Here is a 25,495-nt window from a genome sequence, read left to right as displayed (position 1 = left end):
GGCTTCCCCCCGTGTAACACGGGCACACCCTCACCCAAGGGTAAATCTCCCTGCACCCCTCGGTGCAACCCGCCCCTGCACCCTCCACCCAAGGGTAACCCCCCCCCCCCCATCCCTAGATGCAACCCACCCACGGGCACACCCTCACCCAAGGGTAAATCCCCCCCAGGTGTAACCACCTCCCCCGAAGTGTAACTCCCCACCCCAGTGTAGCCCCCCGCCCCTGCACACCACCAGGTGTGACCCCAGCGGGACCCCCACTCGCACTCACACCTCCCAGCTGCCCCCGAGTCTCCGCAGCCCCAGGCCGGTGCCCCCGGGTCCCTCGCTGCGCCCGGCGGCCCGGCCCGGCTCCGGCTGAGGCGCATGTGCCGCGCCTCCTTCCCCGCCCCCCGATCGCGGCCGGAGCCGGGGAGGCAGCGCCGAGCCGAGCGGGTGCCGGGCGGAGCGAGCATGAAGGACCGAACGGGGGAGCTCCGCGCGGTGAGCGCCGGCTGGGCCCGGGGTGCGGGGGCCAGCGCGGGGCTCGCCCGGGGGCTAGTCCCCCTGGAGTGATGGGGGGCGGGGAGCTGGCCTCTCCTGGGGGTGAGATGGGGCGGGGGAGCTGGTCCCTCTGGGGGGTGAGATGGGGTGTGTGTGTGGGGGGAGCTGGCCTCTCCTGGGGGTGAGATGGGGTGTGTGTGTGGGTGTGTGTGTGTGTGGGGGAGCTGGCCTCTCCTGGGGGTGAGATGGGGTGTGTGTGTGTGTGTGGGTGGGTGTGGGGGGGGAGCTGGCCTCTCCTGGGGGTGAGATGGGGGTGGGGGAGCTGGTCCCTCCTGGGGGTGAGATGGGGTGTGTGTGGGGGGGCTGTGTGTGGGGGAGATGGGGGGTGTGTGGGGGGGAGCTGGCCTCTCCTGGGGGTGAGATGGGGTGTATGTGTGGGGGAGCTGGCCTTTCCTGGGGGTGAGATGGGGTGTGTGTGGGGAAGATGGGGTGTGTGTGGGGAGCTGGTCCCTCCTGGGGGTGAGGTGGGGCGGGGGAGCTGGTCCCTCTGGGGGGTGAGATGGGGTGTGTGTGTGGGTATGTGTGTGGGGGGGGAGCTGGCCTCTCCTGGGGGTGAGATGGGGTGTGTGTGGGGGGGAGCTGGTCCCTCCTGGGGGTGAGATGGGGGGCTGTGTGTGGGGGAGATGGGGTGTGTGTGGGGGGAGCTGGCCTCTCCTGGGGGTGAGATGGGGTGTGTGTGGGGAAGATGGGGTGTGTGTGTGTGGGGAGCTGGCCTCTCCTGGGGGTGAGGTGGGGGCTGTGTGGGGGAAGCTGGCTCCTCCTGGGAGTGAGATGGGGGACTGGCCTATCCTGGGATGGGAGATGGAGGGTGGTGTATGTGGCTCTCTCACCAGGAGCGGCACCAGGGTTTTTGGCGCCCTAGGCGGGGGTCCTTCCGAGCTCCCGGTCTTCGGGGCACTTCGGTGGCGGGTCCCGGAGCGAGTGAAGGACCCGCCGCAGAATTGCCGCCGAAGACCCGGAGCGCGGAAGGACCCCCTGCCGTCGAATTGCTGCCGAGGGCGGCAAAATGCCGCCCCCCCCCAAAATCCTGGTGCCTTAGGCAACTGCCTAGGTCGCCTAAATGGAAGCGTCGGCCCTGTCTCTCACCCCCTGGATCCAGGAGTGCAAGAGTCGTACCCCTCTAGGGAGGTGTGTGTGTGTGTTGCAGATGTCACACCCGGATGCAGGTGACCCCCCCAAGCACTCCTGTAGACAGGGGGTGGCAGACCCCCAGCACCCCAACTCTGACAGCTCTGCCGCATAGGGTGGTGAGGGACTGTGTGTGTCTGGGTGGGGTGGGTCTTGCATTCCTGGAAAGACGGAAGTGGTGTGAGGGGAAGTAGCTGTACTTCTGCAGTGGCAGGGGTGGGGTGGGGTGGCCAGGGAGGTTGTGTGAGTGAATGTGACAAACAAGTGATTATACCCTAAACACACTGTGATGCTCCATCCCAGGGCGAGGTTTGGGGTATGGGTGTGTGGGGGTTATGTCAAACCCTGCCCTTGCTGGCTTGGGCCTTGGTGTGTATGTGTGGGGGGGGCTGGATGTGTTGGGGCGAGAGGGGGCCTGCACTGGGGGGCTTGATGTGTTGTGTCTGCGTACAGAGGTGATCTGAGGTTTCTGTTTTGTGTGCTCTGACAACATAGAGCTTGACATGGTAATGAAGTATTATTGAATGTGACACGCATGCTGCAGGGCCCGGGCAGCCGATTGTGTGAGTGGTTCTGACACATTCGCGGGTGCGGAGGGAGGGCGCGCTTGTGTGAGTGGGTTGTCTTGACTAGAATAAAAAGTCTCCTCACACCCCATATGGCAAAGGAGGGCAGGACCGCTGTGTAGGTTTTGACACCCTCTAGTGTAGGGGCAGCATACTCAGGGTGGGGAGAAGAGATGTGAACCTGTGTGAGAATGTGAGGGGTTGAGGAAGGGGAAGACCTTGGGGGAGGTTGTGTAAGTGGACTTGACCCACTTGCTGGGGGTGAGGAGGTTATGTGTGTGGGTCCAAAAATCTTCCCAGGAGCTGTGGCAGAGGCTGGCTGAATGGATGTTCTGGAGAGTGGCAGATCAGCAGGAAGTTGTAAGAATGGATCTGATACACCCTTCAACCTTGAAGGGGATGTGTGCATCAAACAGTGTCTTTGTCCCTGATCAGGCCTGTGAGGCTGCTTCACCCTGACTTCCAGAGAGCTTTCCATGGCTGCTGTGTGACTGTTTGAATCAGTTGGGCCAGGTTTTATTTCTGGATGTCCTTAATCAATGGACCAGGGTTTACATTCAGCAGCTGGTCTTGGAAGTCAGTGAGTTTGCTGGTGTGGGTGTTCATAATATCCTGGAACCATCAAAGTGTATGTATCACTAGCCTGTGTAAGCACCTTTGGGGGAGGGGGGATAGCTTAGTGATTTGAGCATTGGCAGCAGCGAGCTCTGGGGGAGGAGCCCCCTTTTCCCACGCCCCCAGCAGCACATTCACCCCCACCACTGTCACTGCATGTGCTCCTAGGGCCTCTCTCAGGTCCAGGAATCTCCCTCGCCTCCCCCGTGGTGGGTGCCGGGAGGTGCTGCGTGCGCCTCCTCCCCTGCTGTTGCCCCTGACTGTAGCCTCACTGGGGGTGAGGGATGGGGCTGCCCCTTGCCCAGCATGGGGCAGGAGCGGTGACTGTGGGCGGGGGGCCCCCCTGTGCTGGTGGAGGGTCCTGCCGGAAAAGGGAAGGGTCTGAGGGGGAAGGCCAGGCTCAGAGTCCGTCTGCTCTGGCAGTTGAGATGGGGGGCACTAGGACCCTGCAGCAGCAGTTGCTGCAGGGAGGCAGCATGGAGCTGCACGGAAGAGGCAGGGACACTCTGCTCTGGGGGCTGTGCGTGGGCCTCCAAGTCGGGGCCGGGCAGGGCCGGCGCAACCCATTAGGCGACCTAGGTGGTCGCCTAGGGCACTACAATTTGGGGGGCGGCGACCGCGGCGGTATTTCGGCGGCGGGACCTTCCTCCGCCTAGGGCGGCAGAAAAGCTGGCGGAGCTCCTGGGGCCAGGGGACACTCGGGGGGGGGGGGGGGGCGGTGGCAGGTGGGGCCGGTGGCAGGTGGGGCCAGGGGGGAACACCCGGCCCCAAATATTGGTGGAGCTGGGCTCCTGGGCTCTGAATATTGCTGGTGCCCAGGCACCATGTGAGAATATAACTCGCCACCTATGATTCTATGATTCACCTGTTCTTGTCATCCTCCCTCTTTCCCCTCTGGTTTTTGCTACAGCCATGTGTTGCAACTTGTACTCCCGCACTGCTGCGGTTGAATCAATGCAGACAGACCCTTGTGCCCACACAGAACCCCCTTGAAGTTAAGGGTCCATCCATGTGAATCCAGTTGTAGGATTGGGGCCCTTAATTGTAAGCTCTCTGGGGCAGGAACCGTATCTTTCTGTGAGTTTATGCAGAACCGAGCATAATGTGGCCCAGATCTTCATTGGAGGGTCTGGGCACTATCACGTTATAAATAGTAACACCATTAACCCAGATTTTACCTGACTCTCTGCATCTCAGCAGGCATCTTTTGTCTACAGTCTGGAGAGTATTTATGCTTAGTTACGCTTCCTAGCAAAGGCATTGGCTTCAGAATGAAACTGAACAGAGTTGCTGAGGTTTTGCCTTCATAACGCTGCCTGGGGGCTACTTGCAGGAAAGTTCTTCTAAGAAGCCGCAGCAGATCCCCAGTGACAGAGAAATTAGAGATTGGGAGTCTATACAAGAGATCTCGCAAATGATTCCAGATATCCAGACTGTTTTCCTTTGTGGAATTTCATACCATTTCTCCTAGTTTAATTGTCCTTTTTGAGATCTGTTGGTATTTTTGCTTTTCAGGTAATTGTAGTTTGATATCGTAGCTTTTTAGTTGCTGTTTAACCCAGGTGTACATATTTAGCTGTTTAACTCTTCATAAATCAGTTCCTCTGACCCTTACTCATTTCTGTTATTTTTTCATTCTCTTTGGTTTGCAGATATTGCTCAGATAATGAGGAACCAAGAGCTACATAGTATTGTAGGTGCAGTCTCATTAGTGCCACTGAGACACTTTTGCTTTCTTGTTTCTGACCTGATAGTTGCAACTGACAGTCCATTGCCACCATATCACACATTTAATTTTCTGTTCACTATTGCCAGCATCCCGTGTATTCTGTGAACATGGAATTGTGCTGCAGAATCTCAGCTTTTCCTGAAGGTGGGGGGAGAGGGGAAATGGTGCTTCTTGCCTTCATGGTTGTGAAGGTAACTGAAAATGCGAGACCAGTGTAACCAATGTCAAGTTGTCTGCTCTGAGACACGTGAACTGGCACATTCGGGTCAAACAGAGAGTTGACTCTGAAACCTAACAATGCTACTTTAAATGTAGGCATTAGCTTTGGCATTGTTGATCATGTTAAAAGAAACACTCAGTTAAGCTGCCAACCACTTCCCGTTCCTCACCAGTTGCCACAAGCACAGCAGCTAAAACCTCTAGATTCCCCTTGATAACATCTATGATGCAGTTACTCATGGTCACCAACCCCCCCCCCCCCCACTGTGGCACATGAAAAACTGAACATGTGGCAGGACTGTGGAGCCGTGCTCCGTCTCCGCTCCAGCTCCAGGCAAAAACCTGCAGCTCCACTGCTCCGGAGCTGCTCCGCGCTCCAGCTCCGGGCTCCGCTCCAAAGCCCTGCATGTGGAGACAGAGTAAATGCACTTTGTCTATCAAAATAAATAACGCAAGGGCCACTGTCATAGTAGCGAACATTTATATCCTGGAAACCCCCCAAAGGTCCCAGTTGGGACTGGAGCCCCATTGTGCTGGGTGCTGTACAAATGGGTCAATCCCTGCTGCTGAGCCAAAAAATATTGTTTTTGTTTGTCCTGCAAAAATAGTGGTGATGCTTGTGCACAGGCCTGCCTCTTCTGGAGTTCTGAGTTCAAATGCGCAGCTAGGTCAGAAATAAGAATGAAGTAGGTTAATCATAGTTTTACAGTGATAGACACTAGTATAGAGCGACATTCCTGCTACTCCCCTCTCACTCATATTTTGAAATTAGCAAACTGGTGCAATTAGCAGTTTCTGCTCTAGGAAGTCCAAGGACTAGAGTGTGTGTGTGTGTCAGGGTTGAAGTCCACTGTCAGAGCTGTGATTGATGAACTTGCTCAGTGCCTGTGTGTAGAGTCTCTACTGCAGGCAGTGCTGTTCCTCAGTTTCATGAATGCTATTTGAAATGTGTTAATCCCAGACAGAGAGAGGAATCATTTGAAAACTCATGATACAATGGGGTTAAACCTAGGATGAATAGAGGAAAATGAAGAAAAGGAAAATGTAGGCTGAGTGCCAGGAGAAAGTTGTAATGGTGAGCTCTGTAGACTGTGCAATTGTCTCCCAAGGGAAGGGGTAGATGCCCTGCTACTTCGGACTCCTAAAACTGGGCTGGATGGAAAACTAGAAAACGTACAATAGGGAAGTCTCTCTCTTTTCGGTGATTCTGAAACAGAAAGGTGTGTGTGTGTTTTGAGGGGGATGAATGAAGGAAAATTGCAGCCATTCTGTTCAACAGAAGCAGTTGGAAAGCTCCCAAGGCAAGGAACTCTTCCTCTATGTACAGTGCTGACTGTGAAATAGATTTGAAAATAGAGTTTTAAATAAAGAAATAAAGTCACGTGAGTGCCCTGTTGGCAGCCACTAGCTGGCTGAGGAGTGACACTGGCAGAGTATTTAAAATATTCATTTTTAAATATTAAAAAAAAAGAGAGAACGGGCCATTCAGTTTCTATCCTGCTGTGTTCAGCAACTGAATGAAATAACCATAGCTTAATGTTGAACGTTTTTAAAGATTGTAAACATGAGTGTCCTTCTGCTCCTGACAACAGCATTCCAGCAGGACTGTGTCTCACCGGGACCCCTTCTCTGCCAGTATCATGCTGTGTGTGTCTTCAGCAAGATGGCTGCCACCAGGTGTATGCTTGGAAAAAACATTTTTAATTAAAGCCTTCAGTTGAAGATCCTTTCTGTTCTCTGAATGGCAGGAAGGGCTTCACACCCTGTGAACGTCTGAGCCAAACGGGAGCAGGTCTCCTTTAAGCACCTGTGTGTCCCTAGAAGACAGCGTTAAGGTCCCGTGGGCTGGGAATGTGTGTCATGGTTAGAGATGAAAACCCTAGGGCTAGAGAAGCGAGAGGTGAAATTTCTGCAGTAGGTGCAAACAGCACGCCAGAAAGGCAAAGCATGAAAGTAATGTTTATTTAAAGAAATGATAAAGGGGGCTCTATCTGGGGAGATCTACTCATTTGCTAGTGGTTCCTCTACTGAACTAAGGTTAGGAGGAGGCTTGGTTTTGCTTTGTCTGTACTTGAGATGCAGGTCTCTCTAGCCAGCCTCATTAATAAGCTGGGCCAATTTCTTCTCATTTTCATAGATCTCGTAAATTCAGCTAGTAAGAAGATGAAAAAATGGCTTTAATCAAAGCAAAAGGAGACCAGCACAAGGGTTCTGCTGCCCCATAGGCTGAAGCTTTGCATTTTAATGGGATTCTTAAAATTATACTTGAATTTTAAAATTTAAAGTGCGAATCCTAGGGCTTCCCTGCAATGTTCTGGGTACAGTGGCTTTTAAGCCCATCTAACGCCCTAGGAAGGGAAGGGCACTGCTCACAGAAGAATGGGCATTCAAAACAATCAGGGAATGGGAGATTCATGTATCCCCTCAGAGCTAAGAAATTTACTCTCATGTGAAGAAAGAGTCAATTGGAGACCTGATCTTGAAAGATTTTTGTACTGACATCAGCCCTGGTGTAAGCAGATTGCAAATCCTATTGAAATCAGTAGGAGGTGAGCCTGTTTACACTAGGGCTGAATTTGGCCCTTTGACTAAAGAGTAATGTGTTGCCTCTCAACCCCATCTGTTCCCTTATTTCTAGGGTTAAATTCAGATGTGCACGGGCGTCTCCAGTGAAAGGGGCAGCTGCTGACACAGTCTGATTCTTCCTCTGGCAGACATCCTCGGGGAAGTGTAATTTGAGCAATTGCCAAGTTCTGAGCTTGCTTGGGAGCCAGAAATCCAAGATCTGAGAGTCCCAGGCCTGCTGAATTTGATTGGTTGCTTTAAAAACCATGGCACAAGCTGCTGCGCTCTCCTGATATCGCCTCTTACCTGTTGCATCCCACCGTCTTTGAGATTTCTCCAAATACTCCCGGGGAGGCATAACTGAGGAAAGGAGCGCAGCCTCCTCTGAACTAGGTGACTCATTGTTTCAGAGCAGCATCCAAGTAACTTCTTTTACCTCTGTCACAGCGACTGATTTGGGCAGTACGACCCTTGGAACAGCTAGGCCCGTTCCTCTTCAAAGAGCTGTATCTTCTTTAAACTGCTGTTTTTCTTAACATTTCCCACCATTGCACAGTTGTACTGCCATCACTGGTGGGAGTGCTAGTGTAGACCAGCCACTGGCATTCATAGCATTGTGTCATCTAGATGGGCCTGAGGGAGGCTAGATGCCAGAGTAAGAAAATGTCTATGCTGGTGCTGCCACTTAGATGATTGGAGATTTTCAGATACACGCTAGTGTAGACAAAGGCTATAACACTTTCTGCTGGTGTTTATTCAGACCCAGGCCTGTGGTGGGGAAACTAGCTAGTATTCCTTTGTGTGACGTACCGGGCACAATCCAGACTAGCTGGAGGCTGTAGTAGCTCCCACCTGTGTCACTCACAAACAGACTTTCAGCATGCAAGTTACACCCTCAGTGACTGTGTGTAACTGCAGCCTGCCAGCTGTACCCTAGCTCTCACGAGCCTGGGTTACTCTGCAGGGTGACCCCAACCATCCCCAGTCCTGGATCTTCCCCCAGAAATGTATGTCCTTTACTGCCCAGCCCTTTCCTGGACAGTACAAATATATAAAGTCCATTATTCCTTTAAGGGAAAAATATGGCAGTTTATTACCTTAAATAGTTACCCAGAACTATTTACCCAGACAGTTTAATTTAAACACCCTGAATTAGATAAAACAGTAAAACAAGTTTATTAACTACAAAGAGAGAGATTTTAAGTGGGTACAAATAATGAGGTATAAAAGTCAGAAATGGTTATAAGAAAAATAAAGATTAAAAACTCTTCCTAGTATCTACTTAGGGAATTATCTTCGTTGCAAAGCACACTTTCTCACCACATGCTCCAGCAGATTACTGACCAAACTTTCAGGTCAGGACCCTTCCCCCGAGGCCAACAGCTGTTTCCTTTTATCTTCTCGGGTGCAGAGAATGAGGTGGGCAGAGGGAGAGCGAGGGGTTTCTTGGGGTGTTTGACCTTCCTTATTATACTTTGTCACCCTCTCAAAAAACATTTCCAGTTGAGAACCAGGAGACACAGAGTCTATGCGGAAGGATATTCCCTGCTGGATTTTTTCATCTGTTTGAACGTCCTTTGTTTCCCTTTGTGCTTGATGACTCTGTTGACTGCTTAAATGCAAATTAAAGCAAGCACACATTCCTTTGTTTAGGACAGACCTGTCTGCTGACTTCTGCTTGGGCGGGGCTGTTGGGTTTGGAACACGGGTTAATAACATCGTCCAGGGGAATTTTATAACTTCACATACATGTTGCCACACATATTTTATCAGGACAATACTGACCAGCAAATTATGAGTTTTCAAATGATACCTTACAAGGCATACTTCGTACAAAGATTATTGCAATAGTGTGTAGAGTGTGAATACAGGGGTGTATTCCATCACAGTATGTCTATACTGCAATCCAAGGGCGTGACTGCATCTTGTGTAGACACACCTGAACTAGATTCTGTCTAGCTAGCTTGGGTACAGGAGCAGTGACCCCATGGCAACATGCGCTTCCTTGTGGGCTAACCTCTGCTGAAGTGCATACTGTCATAGCTTCACTGCTCTGGTGCTCAAGCTAGCTCAGATATGTTTACTCAATCTGCAGTCACACCCCGTGACTGCAGTATACCCAGACCCTAAGGCAATGAGTGCTAGTCTACGCTACACAACACACACTGTTTGAATGTGCAGAGTCAGGTTAGCTGACATGTTGACCATGGGTTTGGAGTCAGTGTAGACCAGCATCGTGTCAGCTAATGCTGATTAAACCTGGTCTGTGTTCATTGCAAAATCATGCTTAGTGTCATGTCAGCTAATTTGATTCTTCACATCTATATTCAAACATGGTAATATTTTGTAGCTGGAGGCCGGCCCCGAGAGTCTCTGCCTAGCCTCTGTAGGCCTGGGCAAGTCTGTCTTTCCTGTCAGTCGTTTCTTCTCATGGTGTCTGACAGAGAAACTGTGCATTTAGCCGTATGCCATTACTTGCATCTGAAGAAGTGAGGTTCTTACCCACGAAAGCTTATGCTCCCAATACTTCTGTTAGTCTTAAAGGTGCCACAGGACCCTCTGTTGCTTTTTACAGATTCAGACTAACACGGCTACCCCTCTGATACTTGACACCATGCAAGGCACTGCATTTAGCCGTATGCCATTACTTGCATCTGAAGAAGTGAGGTTCTTACCCACGAAAGCTTATGCTCCCAATACTTCTGTTAGTCTTAAAGGTGCCACAGGACCCTCTGTTGCTTTTTAGGACGGAAAAGAATCCCATGCACTGCTACAGACTAGGGACCGAATGGCTAGGAAGCAGTTCTGCAGAAAAGGACCTAGGGGTTACAGCGGACAAGAAGCTGGATATGAGTCGACAGTGTGCCCTTGTTGCCAAGAAGGCTAACGGCATTTGGGGCTGTATAAGTAGGGGCATTGCCAGCAGATCGAGGGACGTGATCATTCCCCTCTATTCGACATTGGTGAGGCCTCATCTGGAGTACTGTGTCCAGTTTTGGGCCCCACACTACAAGAAGGATGTGGAAAAATTGGAAAGAGTCCAGCGGAGGGCAATAAAAATGATTAGGGGGCTGGAGCACATGACTTATGAGGAGAGGCAGAGGGAACTGGGATTGTTTAGTCTGCAGAAGAGAAGAATGAGGGGGGATTTGATACCTGCTTTCAACTACCTGAAAGGGGGTTCCAAAGAGGATGGATCGAGACTGTTCTCAGTGGTACCAGATGACAGAACAAGGAGTAATGGTCTCAAGTTGCAGTGGGGGAGGTTTAGGTTGGCTATTAGGAAAAACTTTTTCACTAGGAGGGTGGTGAAGCACTGGAATGGGTTACCTAGGGAGATGGTGAAATCTCCTTCCTTAGAGGTTTTTAAGGTCAGGCTTGACAAAGCCCTGGCTGGGATGATTTAGTTGGGAATTGGTCCTGCTTTGAGCAGGGGGTTGGTTTAGATGACCTCCTGAGGTCCCGTCCAACCCTGATATTCTATGATGTTATGAATACCTTAGTTGAGGAGCTTCAAATGTGCTGTGCTCTCTATACCTCAAGGAGAGCTATATGCGTGAGGGTATATTGAACTCACTGTGTAGATAATAAACGCTATTCATTGGGTGGTGGTGGGGCGGGGGGTAGGGAAGCCTTGGTTCTATGCGAAATCTCTGCAAATACTTTGCTCTTTGTGAAGAGTCTCCCACATCTCAACAGGAGCAAAGTGAGAGATGGTGTGAAATGCCTCAGTAGCTGTTAAACTGTGCAAGACCAGAGAGAGCAAGAGTGGGCTAAAATGTCTGTGGAGAATATTGACTCCAGAAGAGTCTTGAATCATTCTTCTTCTTTGCTCCATACAGTAGAAACTCTCTGTACAGGATTCATTTGCTCACCCAGGATATAAAAGAGTTAAAAAAATAAGAAAATTCACAAACACGTTAAGATGGATTCAGGAGGGGGTGTATGTGTTCTGGTGGTTGAGTATGTGTAACAGGGTGGCTGGCTGCTGAAGGGCTGGGGCTAGCCAACCCTGATTACAGAATGAGCCCCACCTTGTCCTATAAAAAGCTGCAGTGAAGGGGAGAAGCTCAGAAAGTGGTAGAGAGACTGCAGAGTGCGAAAGGCTCCTGCAGGGAAGACCCTAAGCCCAGGGGAGCTGCAGTGAGCAGGAGGCTCCTGCTAGGGCTCCTGACTGAGGGAAAGGTTTGGGGCTGGAAACCAGACCCAGAGTGCTGAGGGAAGGCTGAGTCTGGTGGTATTGGGCCCAGCTCTTGCTAGAGACCCTGACTGGGAGGATGGGGCCTGGAAGCTAGGGGGCTGAGGAGGGTTGAGCTCTAGCCAGGTGAAGCCTGAGAGAGTTTGAATTGGGACCTAGCTCTGGGAAGGAGGACTGGGGACTACATAAAGGGAGAAAGCAGATGAACTGGGTTTGGGGCCTGGAATCCCAGTATGTAAGGACTCAATAAATGGGACCCCAGGAGGGAAAAGTTTAATTACCTGTGGACTGTGAGTTAAGGGGCCCCAAAGAGGGGAGAAACTGGTGGCAGGATACCACAGAGTGACCTCTGGCCACAAGGAAGTGCCCAGGAGGCAGCCAGCCCTGTTACAGCATGGGACAAGGAAGCAGGAACTCCTGGCTCCCAGTCCCAGCTCTGGCACTTGGGGCTTTATGCATATGTTTTTTAAAACAGTCTGCATCAGTTTCCCCATCTGAAAACATGGATTGGAACTGTGGAGTTGGAGGCCACTGTGCCACTCCAACGAGACTTCATGGATCAGAGGTTGGAGGGTCTGAGAAGGCAGCTGGTGTAGGGAGAAGGTGGGTTCATGGCTGTGCAAAGCCCCACCCCTCAGTCACGTTTGCTAATGTTTCAGGGACCTGGATAGCAGAGTGGGGCTATCCAGTTTATTACACTGAATGCAGCATGTGTGATTACCTGCCTCGTGGGCACATTACATATGTGTGCATTCACTGCATGCAGCTCATGGACCTCAGAGACCGAGTATGCACTGTTGAGACTAGAGTGGTTGAATTGGAGGAGCAAAAGGAGACAGTTACATACATGAGACTTTTCAGTAGAAGCGGGTCCTACTCCCAGTCTGACAGCCTCTGTGCTGTTGTGGAGGATGAAAGTCTCAGGGAAGGAGAACATCAAGCCGGAGTGGAGGGAAACGATCCCATAGTTGGGACCCTCCTTCCAGATGATGTCATTGTGTCTTCTTGGCACTGAGACTATCCCTGCAGGGTTTCAATGGTGGATGAGACAATGGTGTTGGGAGGAGGGATGTAGGTTTATTAGGAACTAGGAAACCTTTTGGGAAAGGAAGGAGCTGTAAAGGGAAGATGGCCTCCATCTACACCAAATGGAACCAGATTGCTGGCATGTATAAAAAGTTTGTAGATGAGTTATTAAACTAAGGGTTGGGGGAAAGCCGACAGTTGCAGAGGAGCACATGGTTCTGATAGAGACATCCCTTAGGGGAGGATTTATTAAACAGAATTCTCTATATCCTTGTAAAAAGGAGAGAATAGAAGTTGATAAAGTACAGGTAGGAAAGAGTCCCATTCAGTTAAACCACATGAAAGCAGACAACTAAATATTCACAAATTTTATTAGTGCTTGTTCACAAATGATAGAAGATAAATATTAAGATGGGTGAACTTGAGTGTCTGGCATTAAATGAGGATATTAATGTAATAGGCCTCACAGAAACTTGGTGGAATGATGATAATCAATGGGACACAGTAATACCAGGGAACAAAATACATAGGAATGACAGAGTAGGTCATGCTGTTGGGGAAGTGGCACTATATATGAAAGAAAGCATAGAGTCAAATATAGTAAAAATCTTCACTGAATCAAACGGTACCATGGAGTATCTATGGATAGAAATGTCATGCTTGAATAATAAGAATATAGCAGTAGGAATATACAGCTGACCAGGATGGTGATGGTGACTGTGAAATGCTCAGGAAGATTAGAGAGGCTACCAAAACAAAAAACTTAGTGATAACTGGGGATTTCAGCTATCTCTGTATTGACTGGGTATTTGCTACGTCAGGATGGGATGCAGAGATAAAATTTCTAGATGCCATTAATGACGCCAGCAGCTAGTCCTGGAACCCACAAGGGGAGAGGCTATTCTTGACATAGTCCTAAGTGGCACGCAGGATCTTGTCCAAGAGGTGAATATAGCTGAACTGCTTGGTAATAACGACTATAATGTAATTAAATTTAACATCTTGTCTGGGGGAAAATATCAAAGAAACCCACAACCGTATCATGTAACTTAAAAAAAAAAAAAAAAAGGGAACTACACAAAAATGAAGAAGCTAGTTAAATGGATTTTCACAAGAGTGAAATGCCTGCAAGCTGCATGGAAGCTTTTTAAAAACACCATAATAGAGCCTCAAACTAAATATATACCCTACCCCATCCTCCCCAAGAAACAGTAAGAGGGCCAAAAAAATACCACCAGGCTCAACAACAGATTAAAAGGGGCGGTTAGAGACAAAAAGACATCCTTTAAAAATTGGAAGTAAAACCTAATGATGAAAATCGAAAGGAGCATAAACTTTGGCACATCAAGTGTAAAAATACAACTAGGCAAGCCAAAAAAAGAATTTGAAGAGCAATTAGCAAAAGACGCAAAAAATAACAGCAAAAAAACTTAAGTACATCAGAAGCAGGAAGCCTGCCAAACAATCAGTGGGGCCACTGAATGATCAAGGAGCTAAAGGAGCACTCAAGGCAGACAAGGCCGTTCTGGAGAAGCTAAATGAATTCTTTGCCTCAGTTTTCACTGCAGAGGATGTGAGGCAGTTTCCTACACCTGAGCCATTCTTTTTAGGTGACAAATCTGAGGAATTGTCCTAGACTGAGGTGTCAATAGAGGAGGTTTTGGAACAAATTGATAAATTTAACGGTAATAAATCACCAGCAGCAGATGGTATTCACCACTCAAATATGAAATTGTAGAAGTACTAACTGTGGTATATAACCTATTGCTTAAATCAGCCTCAGTACCAGATGACTGGAGGATAGCTAATGTAACACCAGTTTTTTAAGAAGGCTCCAGAGGCAATCCTGGCAATTATAGGCAGGGGTGAAAGTAACTTAAAGGACTTACCGGTACTCCGGAGTCCTTAGGAGGGGCAGGGCCTCAACCGGAAGAGGCAGGGCCTTTAAATACCCAGCGCTTTAAATCAGGATTTAAAGGGCCCGGGGCTGGGGCTGTGGTAGCAGCAGCTGGGAGCCCCGGGCCCTTTAAATCACCCCGGAGCTACCAGGTGCAGAGGCGGCTGGGAGCCCCGAGGGTGATTTAAAGGGTCCAGGGCTCCAGCTGCTGCTACCGCAGCGGTGCCCCAGGCACTTTAAATCACCATTGGAGGGGGCCCTGGCCTCTGGCAGAGCTTTAAAGGGCCTGGGGCGCCACTACAGTAGCGGCAGCCGGGAGCCCCTGGTCCTTTAAATCACCGCCAGAGCCCCGCCGCCGCTACCCCACGGCTCCAGCAGAGGGGCTCCGGTGGCGATTTAAAGGGCCCCAGAGGGTAGAAGCAGTGGGAGCCCTGAGCCCTTTAAATCGCCACCCGAACCATGCTGCCGGAGCCTCGGGGTAGCAGTGGCAGCCGGGGGCTCGGGCGGTGATTTAAAGGGCCCGGGGCTCCGGCTGCTGCTACCACCCCGGGCCCTTTAAATCGTCCCCGGAGCTCTGGGGTAGTGGCGGCGGTGCTCTGGCGGGAAGTTAAAGGGCCCGGGGCTGTAGCGGTGGCCGAGCCCCATGCCCTTTAAATCGCCGCTGGACCCCCGCCGCCGCTACCCCAGGGCTCCGTCAGGCTCCGGGGACGATTTAAAGGGCCCGGGGCGGTAGCGGCTACTGGAGTCCCGGACCCTTTAAATCGTCCCTGGAGCCCTGCTGCCGGAGCTCTGGGGAGGCGGCGGTGGGTCTCCGGCGGCTATTTTAAGGGCTGGGGCGGTAGCGGCTGCCGCAGCCCCGGATCCTTTAAATAGGGGGAAGCTGGGCCTGGAATTTTTTCGGGCCCCCCTGCAAGGGCGGACCGGCTAAACAGGGCCGACGAGAGGGGGGGGGGAAGCCGGGGAAGCCAGGCCCTGGGCCCCCTTCCAGACTGCCGGGCCCCGGCTTCCAATTTGTACCGGCTTCCCCCCCCCTCTCATCGGCCTTGCTCCCAACTATATATACAAAATGATGGGTTCTAGATTTGCTGTTACCACTCAAGAAAGAGATCGTGGAGTCATTGTGGATAATTCTCTGAAAACATCTGGACAATGTGCAGCGGCAGTCAAAAAAGCTAACAATGTTATGAACCATTAGGAAAGGGATAGATAAGACAGAAAATATTATAATGCCACTATCAATATCCATGGTACACCCACACCTTGAATATTGCATGCAGTTCCGGTCGCCCCATCTTAAAAAGATATACTAGAATTGGAAAAAGTACCTAAAAGGGCAACAAAAATTATTAGGAGTATGGAACAGCTTCCATTTGAGGAGAGATTAAAAAGACGGGGGCTGTTCATCTTAGAAAAGAGATGACTAAGAGCGGGTATGATATAAGTCTATAAAATCATTACTGGTGTGGAGAAAGTGAATAAAGAAGTGTTATTTACCCCTTCACATACCTCAAGAGCCGGGGTCACCCAATGAAATTGATAGGCAGCAGGTTAAAACAAATATAAGAAAGTATCATTCGATAATTGCCCTGTTCTGTTCATCCCCCCTGAAGCACCTGGCATTGGCCGCTGTCAGGAGTCAGGATACTGGGCTAGATGGATCATTGGTCTGACCCAGTATGGCCATTCTTATGTTCTTACTTGATCACTTTCCCCAAGTTAACTATGCAGCTGGATCAATGCAGATAGTGACAGGTGCTGCAGACAGAGTGTTTTCAACAATGGGACGAGGATTGTGGGATGCTGCTGGAAGAGAGCAGATTGTGCCCAGGTCTGATGGCATTCAGATCTAGATGGAAGTCTCTCCAGTTTGATGGAGGCTTCCACTGGGAATGGTGCCAGAGAGAGGAGAAAAGCAATTCACGCCCAGACAATACATGCAAGTCACCCACCTATTGGAAGGGGGAAAGGAGCACACCTCTTTTTGGTTGGAGCTTTCTTCTCTTAATTCTGTCTGTGCTTTGATACCATGGTGATAGGTGTCTTTTACAAACCTGAGCTCTTTAGCTGGCTAGTATGTTATCCACATAATGGGCATATCTGACTACCTTACTGTGTGAAAGTGAATGAGCTGCAACAGGAATTGCCATTTTCCTCTAAAGCAGGAAAGGGTTTTTAGAGTTGACCAGGGCTTTAGTCCTGCGAACGCTCACACCTGAGTAATATTATATACTCAGTGGGACTGCTCACATGATCAGGATCAGGGCCCAAACTGTTGTGTATTATTTCTTTTTCATTGACAGTGTTATAGAACATACTTAAAGAGTAGCTTGTGGATCCCGTCTGCTCATTGGGTCCAATTCTCATCTAGCTCAAACCAGTGTAAATCAGGAACAACTTTACTGAAGTCATCTGTGTTGCACTGGTGTTAGTGAGATGAGAACTGGGCCCATTGTTTTTATTTTTTGAGGGAAGGGTCTGAGAGTACCACAGCAATAGCACAGAGGTTCTTAACTGAGACGTGCATGAACTACAGCCCACCGTTTAGGGCTATGTAGCATATTTGCCTTCTCTTTGCGCTAATGGGAGGGAAGGATCCTGGGAGTGGAATAAGGAGTCTCCTTTTAATAGTCCCTGCTTCAGAACAGTAGCTGAAATGGCTGTGCATCATCCTTTCCTTGTGAAACAGTTATTTTTTGGTAAACCCTTACCATTACTTTAACATGCCCCTCCCTAGAGCTGTCCATGTATTTCTACCACACTGTATAATTCAACTGCAGCAGGCCACGAATGCTCATGTTCTCTCTGCCTATCTGGTTTGCATCCAGTTGGCAAGTCTTGCTTTTTGCCTTTGGGAGTGGATGGGTGTGTTTTTAAAAAAGATGTGACATTCAGAATCCAGCTCCAAGGATAGCTGTGTAGTTACACCGCCTCCCTTCTCCCACGGCCCCAGTGAAATGTCAGGGGGGTTTAAGTTGTAAATTAAAACTCGTAGCCATCCCTTGCTCCATCTATTGTCATTAATAATACATTGCTGCTTTTGGAAATGACTGCTCTGTTCCAGGCACAGTCGTGAAACATGTTTTTCTTTTTAGCAGGAGTAGTGTGCCTTTGTTCTTCATCTGGGTAACAAGAATTTTAGTAACATACTATTGCCAACCCCAAGCCTTCAGAATCCTGAACTGGCTTAACAATCATGAGATTTTTTTTTGATTGGATTTTTGGATCATTTGGATTATTATTTTATTTTTTTTGCCTACTTGTTTTCTGAGCCTGTCGGGCACACTCGCTTCATGCTTCCAAGCTTTTCTCTGCAACCGTGAGCATTAGAAACTTGCTTTTTTAAAACAAGAAAGCTGAGTTTTTCATGCCATCTGTTGATTCCAGCAGCTGGGGCTTTAAGAAAAACACCAAATATCATGAGGCTCACAATAAAATCACAAGAATTGGCAACACTGAAACTTTCACTAGGCATTTTTTATTTTAAAACTATTGTGCAGGGGATATGGTGGGCCGAAGAACAGGTCTTTACCCCTCTAGAGAACTGAAGTGCTGTCCTGCGTCACAAGTGCAACTGTGTTGCTTGGTTTCATAATCTTTAGTGGACAATTGGTTCACTTCACAGGGTAACTTCCCATTTTGGCTTGAGTGTAACGTGATCAGGTAAAACCCAGGGCTGGAGGTTAAGATTGAGGTGCACTGGAAGGATTAAACAGCAGATGTTTCAAGTCAGGGTTGAAGTGCATGGACTTTATTCTCAGCAGATTGAACTCCTGCTTCTCAGACTGAATCTTTTAAACAGGAAAACAAGAGACCCTCAGATGATTGTTGTGGAATCCTTTTCTTCTTGGTTTTGCTGCTTTTTTAAGAGAACATGTACATATTTTGGAGCAAAGGTGGTTGTTCTGCTTCCTTGCATGTGAGACCCCCTCAGGGCCCCTCCCTGGGGATTCACCTGACAGACCTTGGCAGCGTGCACAGGCTGCGACTGCCAGCTAAGTGTCAAATGTTCCCCAGTGTTCCTGAGGTAACAAGTGAGCGGAGCAGAGCCTGTAGCTCGCGGCTCCTTCAGATGGCTGTGAGGGTTCTGTGGGTGAGGTGAATTGGCAGAGCTGTGTGGGGAGGAAGCCTGCACTGCTGCTGCCCACACAATGCCAATGTTGTTAGCTCCTTACTTTCAAGTATGTGTAGGCAGAGTCAGAATCAGTTCTCCCCTGACATCTGGTGGTGAGCTATGGAAAAGGACTTCAGGGGCTGATGTTGTTTGCATGGGCACACCCACCCTGCCTAGCATGAAGGGACTGCTTGCCCAAATGGTCACTTTGGCTGCTGTGGGATCCCCAGTCTTTGTTATTGGGGCAGGAGTATAAAGGGTTGTTATCCTGGTTATGTGACTCAAGGACAGTAGAATTGTACTTGGCATTTTATGACGGAGGGACTTGCCCTCAACTAAGTAGCACTCGCTAGGCAAGGGATATGGGTTCCAAACCCCAGTGAATTGAGAGAGGCTGGGGACAGGTATGTGTACCTGGTAGTGTGGGCTCTTTCTGAGGGGCATAAACACCACTTTTACTCCTCTTCTCTCCAGTGTGTGATAACAGAGCTAATTTTGACTCCCTTAGGAGTCTTGTTACATGCTACAGAGCTGAAATCACTGATACCTAGGTCTAAGTGTTAGACCTACTTTGGGCTAGTGGTGCACTAGCACTGAGGCTCCCTTACTACCAGCTACAATCACTGACAGCTGAAGTCACTAAAGAGCTGAGATTGCTGAGAGCTGTGTTAAGGGCCCCCCCTCCCCCCACATGAAGACAAGTTGGCGAGCGGCTTGCAGGATGGCTAGCCGAGAGGAGCAGATAGCGGAGAGGCATGGCGAGCGGAGCGGAGTGGATAGCAGGGCGGCTGCCGGAGAGGAGCGGCTAGCAGAGAGGAGCGGATAGCGGAGAGGCGTGGCGAGAGGAGCGGATAGCGGAGAGGCGTGGCGAGCGGAGCGGATAGCGGAGAGGCGTAGCGAGCGGAGTGGATAGCAGGGCGGCTGGCGGAGAGGAGCGGATAGTGAAGAGGCGTAGCGAGCGGAGTGGATAGCAGGGCGGCTGGCGGAGAGGAGCGGATAGCGGAGAGGCGTGGCGAGTGGAGCAGATAGCAGGGTGGCTGGCGGAGCGGAGTGGATAGCAGGGTGGCTGGCGGAGCGGAGTGGATAGCAGGGTGGCTGGCGGAGCGGAGCGGATAGCAGGGTGACTGGCGGAGCGGAGCGGATAGCGGAGAGGCGTAGTGAGCGGATAGCGGAGAGGCGTGGCGAGCGGAGCGGAGTGGATAGCAGGGCGGCTGGCGGAGAGGAGCGGATAGCGGAGAGGCGTGGCGAGTGGAGCAGATAGCGGAGAGGCGTGGCAAGTGGAGTGGATAGCAGGGTGGCTGGCGGAGCGGAGTGGATAGCAGGGTGGCTGGCGGAGCGGAGTGGATAGCAGGGTGGCTGGCGGAGAGGCGTAGTGAGCGGATAGCGGAGAGGCGTGGCGAGCGGAGTGGATAGCAGGGCGGCTGGCGGAGAGGAGCGGATAGCGGAGAGGCGTGGCGAGTGGAGCAGATAGCGGAGAGGCGTGGCAAGTGGAGTGGATAGCAGGGTGGCTGGCGGAGCGGAGTGGATAGCAGGGTGGCTGGCGGAGCGGAGTGGATAGCAGGGTGGCTGGCGGAGAGGCGTAGTGAGCGGATAGCGGAGAGGCGTGGCGAGCGGAGCTGAGTGGATAGCAGGGCGGCTGGCAGAGCGGAGCGGATAGCAGGACGGCTGGCGGAGAGGCGCGGCTGGCAGTGAAGACTGCAGCAGACCCCCATGGAGAGGCGTGACAATCAGCTGTCAACCCGAGCAGTGGAGCATGTAAGATGCCCCCCCCCCCATGCCGCCCCCCACTTCCACCCAGGCTGGGAGGTAAACTCTGCAGAGGAACTTCTGAACTCTGGGGGCTGCACTGACCAAGGTCAGAAACTGTGGGTGGGGTGACTGCTGGATTTAAGACCCTGAGGGGAAAAGGACACTGCCAAACTTACTTGTGGGTGGGTCTTTTGCTCATGGTTTGTGTTATGAATCCTGTTTGTGGTGTTTCCCCAACATAATGCCGCATTGTTTCCATCCTTTATTAAAAGGCTTTTGCTACACTCAGACTCCGTGCTTGCGAGAGGGGAAGTATTGCCTTGTAGAGGCGCCCAGGGGGGTGGTATGTAATTGTCCCAGGTCACTGGGTGGGGGCTCAAGCCGGTTTTGCATTGTGTTATTGAAAAGGGACCCCTAGATACTGAATCTGGCCCTTGTTGCTGCCAACTCTGATGGGCAGGAGGATTATATATGTGACATTCAAATAGATAATTAAAACCATCAAAAATCCCTAAAAGCTGATCATACATGACCCGAGAGAGAGCGTGAAGCATCTCAGGTTCCTGTCTGAAGGGCACCAAGTGTGGTGTCAGGGCTGAGCAAACAGAGGCAGAGAAAAAGTAAGTGACTAGCTCCATGTCTCCTGACCCTGTCTTCTATCCACTCAGACCACCCTTCTGCCCTGTAACAACTACAAATTGTACTACCCCCCCTTCATTAAGCTAGCACCTATGAAGACTTTAAAATATCAAATAAATACACTTTAAACCAATCAGGAACATCATTTCTTCTGCTGTGTACCTGCCTGGTCCTGAGTTCAAGGCGTGGTGTCGCCCCTGGTAATGCTGATGTCTCTAGCACCCAGTCCAGGGAAAAGCATGCTGCTCTCTGTGCCGTTTGTGCTTTAACTGATGCTTCTGCCTGCTGTAGAACACACAAGCTACTGTTGCTATCACCAGTTCAGCTCTGCTTGTGTTAGCGACAGTGGGAATGCTAGTGTAGACAAGCTGCTGGTATTTCAAGAACTGCATTGCCTAGGCCCTAAGCCATGTCTGAGCATGATTAGTGTAAAAACAACAGCAACTACCTTGAGCCCTGTTCACCCAAGGGTTCCCACCATTTGAGCCAATGGTAGCAATGTTGGGTTTTTTTGGCTAAAAGGCCTCATGCAGAACCCATGATAGATCCCTGCAATCTTTGGGATATTAGCAGGTTTTAAAAAGGATATTTGTAATGTTTAAGGCTGCACAGGCATCCCCATAATGATCGGGGTTGGAAACTGTGTTGGTATTGGGAGAATTTCAATTCCCATTAGAAACAGGTCCCCTGAAGTGTCTCATTCAAATGGCACCTGAAATGCACTACAGAGTTAAAGAATAGTTCTCTGCCATTTAAGAATGTCAAGGCAAGCGTTGAGAGAGCGATTCCAGCTTCTAAATGGATTGCTTCTCACGTTAAAGATGTACATCCTGTGAGCCAGTGAAAATGGAATGCAAGCCAGATAACGATGTCTGAAGCATCTGGGCCCTAAATTCCCATGTGCAATATTTTGGTATGTTCTTAGTAGCTTTAATAATATGGAAGTGGTGAGCATGAGTTTGATGTGTGTTAATAGTGCTGCCTTAGTACAGTTTAACCGGCTGCTGATCCTTTGGGGCAGCCCAGAATGCCTTGTATGAGGAGGTAGTTCCTTTAAGGCTGGGTTTTGGGGAATGGTAATTTGCAGATGGGACACATGATAGTGGGGTCATATGACCACAGGATGGAAACAAGGCGTACTAGAAAAGAGCCAGCTGCTCACAGTAGGTGAGATCAGGGCTGAGGCAAGACCTGAGGGTAAGATTTTATACAGCCACCACACAAAATGCCTGGAAACAGAGCCCCAGGGTTTTAGCACGAAGAAGGGAGGAATGGAAGAAACCTGAGGAAGGGCTGGAGTAAAGGATTTAAGAGGAAAGGCAGCCAACTAAAACATGAAGTAGCCCTGTGGGAATAGTGATGCTGATGAATGAGACTGAAGCAGGTGACCTAGATATAGTGACCAGATGTCCCGATTTTATAGGGACAGTCTCGATATTTGGGGCTTTTTCTTCTATAGGCTCCTATTACCCTCCACTCCCTGTCCCGATTTTTCACACTTGCTATCTGGTCAGCCTACTTAGATAGGGCTTCAGGGCTGGAGCACAGGGTAGAAGGGGGGGATGAGCTCCCTCACATCTTTGGCTGTACCTCCTGGAGGGGTGAATGAACAATGCTGTGCCAAGGGGAAGAGAACGGGATGGAGAGCCCTGCATCATGGGGCAGAAAGAGCTATGCCTAGAGGGGTAGAAGCAACAGACTAATTATGAAACCCTGTTTCGCAAGAAGGAACTGCTTGTGCCTGGGAGACAAGGGAGCTGTCTGTGTTTGCTGTGTCATGTCTTAATAAACCAGCCCCTGGCAGGGGAGATGATGTTCAAAACGTGTGTGTGTGAGAGAATTCTTCTGAGAACCAGAGGGGAGATGGAGACATGGATGATTAGGCTCTGCAATGGACCTGTACTACATGGCTAAAATCGACATAGGAGATGAGCTGGGAAAAGCTCTTCTTTAGTTATAAAATGGAAACGAACATGAATATAAAATGTAACCCAGTCTTTACAGGTTGGGTCTGAGAGCTACACGTTTATGTTAGAACTGTCAGAACAATGGGGGAGACCTTATCTATCCCCTTGGGATTCTGTTCATCTGTGCACACAGGGAAAGGGTGACAGGCACAATGACCGTCATTGTGGGCATGAGCTTGATGGATAGTCGTAGTGTATGTGTCCTAGAGCAGTGGTTGTCAACCTTATTTCATTTGGGGACCCCCCATAAATTTCAAATGGAAGCGCAGACCCCTTTGGAAATCTTAGACATAGTCTGTGGACCAAAGGTTGAAAACCACTGTCCTAAAGGATTCTTCTGAAGCAAAGAGGGCAGCGTTGGTGCCAACTGGATTAATGGTGTTCAATAAGAATTTGAAGGCATTGCAAACACACTGCTCTCCACCCCCACCCCTGAGAGAGGGAGTGGATGGCCAGCCTTACCCAGATGGAGCCAGGGAGATGTATTTGTAAACATAGCCAGCCAATTTATGGATTCCGATTCATATAACACACTTATCAAAACAGCTCTAGGTGCATGTACCATTTACAATAAAAACGTTCGGTCACATCTGAGCTGAAATAGGCCGCTAACAACGCCACAAGCTGTGAATGCTAAAGTATGCCCCCCTCCCCCCATTAAAAAGCAAAGGAAAATGGGCTTTCCATGGTGTCCTGAAGGTCAACAAATTGGAACTCTGCTGGATCGAGATGGGTATTACACAGATGGGTTTAGGACTAATGTTTGTAAATGTATGATACTATGTTGGCTGGAAGGATTGCTACACTAGGAAAGTTTCATCTTTACATGTGCTTTCTACCTTCAAGTAACAGGTGACTGGGTTTGCTTTGTTAGGTGAGGTTTTGTTGTTTGGGTGGGTTTAAGGGCTTGGTTGATCTGTGAAAGGAGTGTGTCGCTATCTCTTGGTTGTATGCTGTTATCCTTGGTAAAGACTTAATATTAAAAAGAGGAGCAAGAAGCTGTACGAAGACTGAAACAGTAACGGGTAGTGCATGTACTCTAATGTGACAGATGGAGTCTCTCCTACTGAAGACTGTTGCTTTTACTAGGGGACTCTGAGCCTGATCTGATGGGGAGCTGAGTTCCTTGTATTTCCATTAAAGTCAATTGGAATTGAAGGTACTCTTCACCTCACAGAATTGGGTCCCGTATGATTTGAGTTTAGAAGAATGATGAGACACTGTGGTTACAAACCATGGCTTATTTGCTGAGTAGGTGCTGATTATCTGAAGACATTAAAGCCAAAGGGGTTTTAGCATGAGTTCCCATTGCTTTAATTGTGAGAATGGCTTTGTCTTTGTATGAGTCACACAGATGCTACACAAATGTTTGTTTTACTACAGATCCCCTTAGTTAACAGGGGCCTTGCAGTTTCTAAGGAAATATACAAAATTATCACTACAGGCAGAACATGTACATTAAGGCTTATTAAGCTAAGTACTGTGATAAACTGTTACTTCCAGAACATGTATGGATATTAATAAAGAGGAAAGTTAGCAGAACTGTGAGACTAGGAAAGGCGGAATATGCAATAGTGTATGGACTCCAGCTGGAGCCAGAAGCTTACGTTAAGCAAACACAAATGGCAAGAGACGTTAGAATGTCCCTTTGCTTCAGGGATGATATGTAAAGCAAATGCACAATGGAGGAGAAGAAAGCAGGGAAATATGGCTGAGGAAAAGGAAACCGAGTGATAATGTGCAAATATCAAGCCAAGCATAAAGAGGCATCAGGCCAGGGAGCAAAATTTTAAAGTAGAAGAGGTGATACACCTTAAATAGAGTCTGAAAAGGCCAAATGATAGAGAGATAAGAACCAAATGGGGGGATAGCAGAAAAATCAGAGGTTTAAAGGAGGTTATGGAACAAATCAATCAGTAGGGGACAGAGACTGGGGAAGTCTGGAAGCACAAATGATTAAGACTCAGGCCTGGTCCACACTACCCCCCCACTTCAGACTAAGGTACGCAAATTCAGCTACGTTAATAACGTAGCTGAATTCGAAGTACCTTAGTCCGAACTTACCGCGGGTCCAGACGCTGCAGGCAGGCTCCCCCGTCGATGCCGCGTACTCCTCTCGCCGAGCTGGAGTACCGGCGTCGAGGGCGAGCACTTCCGGGATCGATCCGGGATCGATTTATCGCGTCTAGACAAGACGCGATAAATCGATCCCAGAACATCGATTGCCTGCCGTCGGACCCGGAGGTAAGTGTAGACGTACCCTCAGTGAATGGGAAAGTTTGGGTCAGTATTCAATGTGATGTGCAGTAAGCTCCCCGCACATTTTCATTAATACTAACTGGAGCTGGTTGCATTAAATAGTCCCATGTAGAGCAAGAACTTCAGGGTAAGAGTAGGAGAAATAAACCTAATAAAAAGAATGTTTGTCGTTGTTACAGAGTGGCTGGCCCTTTTAAAGGGAGATAGGTCTGAGCCCACCTGTGGCACAGCGGATTTGTTTACCCAGGTTGAGGGAGTGAATTAAGTTATGTGACAGATAGTCA

General features: G+C 49.6%; 1 protein-coding gene across 1 annotated transcript in view; it reads left to right on the top strand.

The window, feature by feature from the left end:
• The first annotated feature begins 366 nt into the window (after positions 1-366).
• STX1A (syntaxin 1A) overlaps positions 367-25,495 on the top strand; it is a 296,907-nt gene continuing 271,778 nt past the window's right edge. Inside the window, exon 1 of the mRNA XM_065418475.1 lies at positions 367-483. Coding sequence (XP_065274547.1) covers positions 367-483 — 117 coding nt within the window. The remainder of the gene's footprint in view (positions 484-25,495) is intronic.

The sequence above is a fragment of the Emys orbicularis genome, chromosome 17, assembly GCF_028017835.1.
Source record: "Emys orbicularis isolate rEmyOrb1 chromosome 17, rEmyOrb1.hap1, whole genome shotgun sequence".
Lineage (NCBI taxonomy): Eukaryota > Metazoa > Chordata > Testudines > Emydidae > Emys > Emys orbicularis.
Note: the sequence above shows the minus strand (reverse complement) of the source record. Positions and strands in the feature narration are given on the sequence as shown.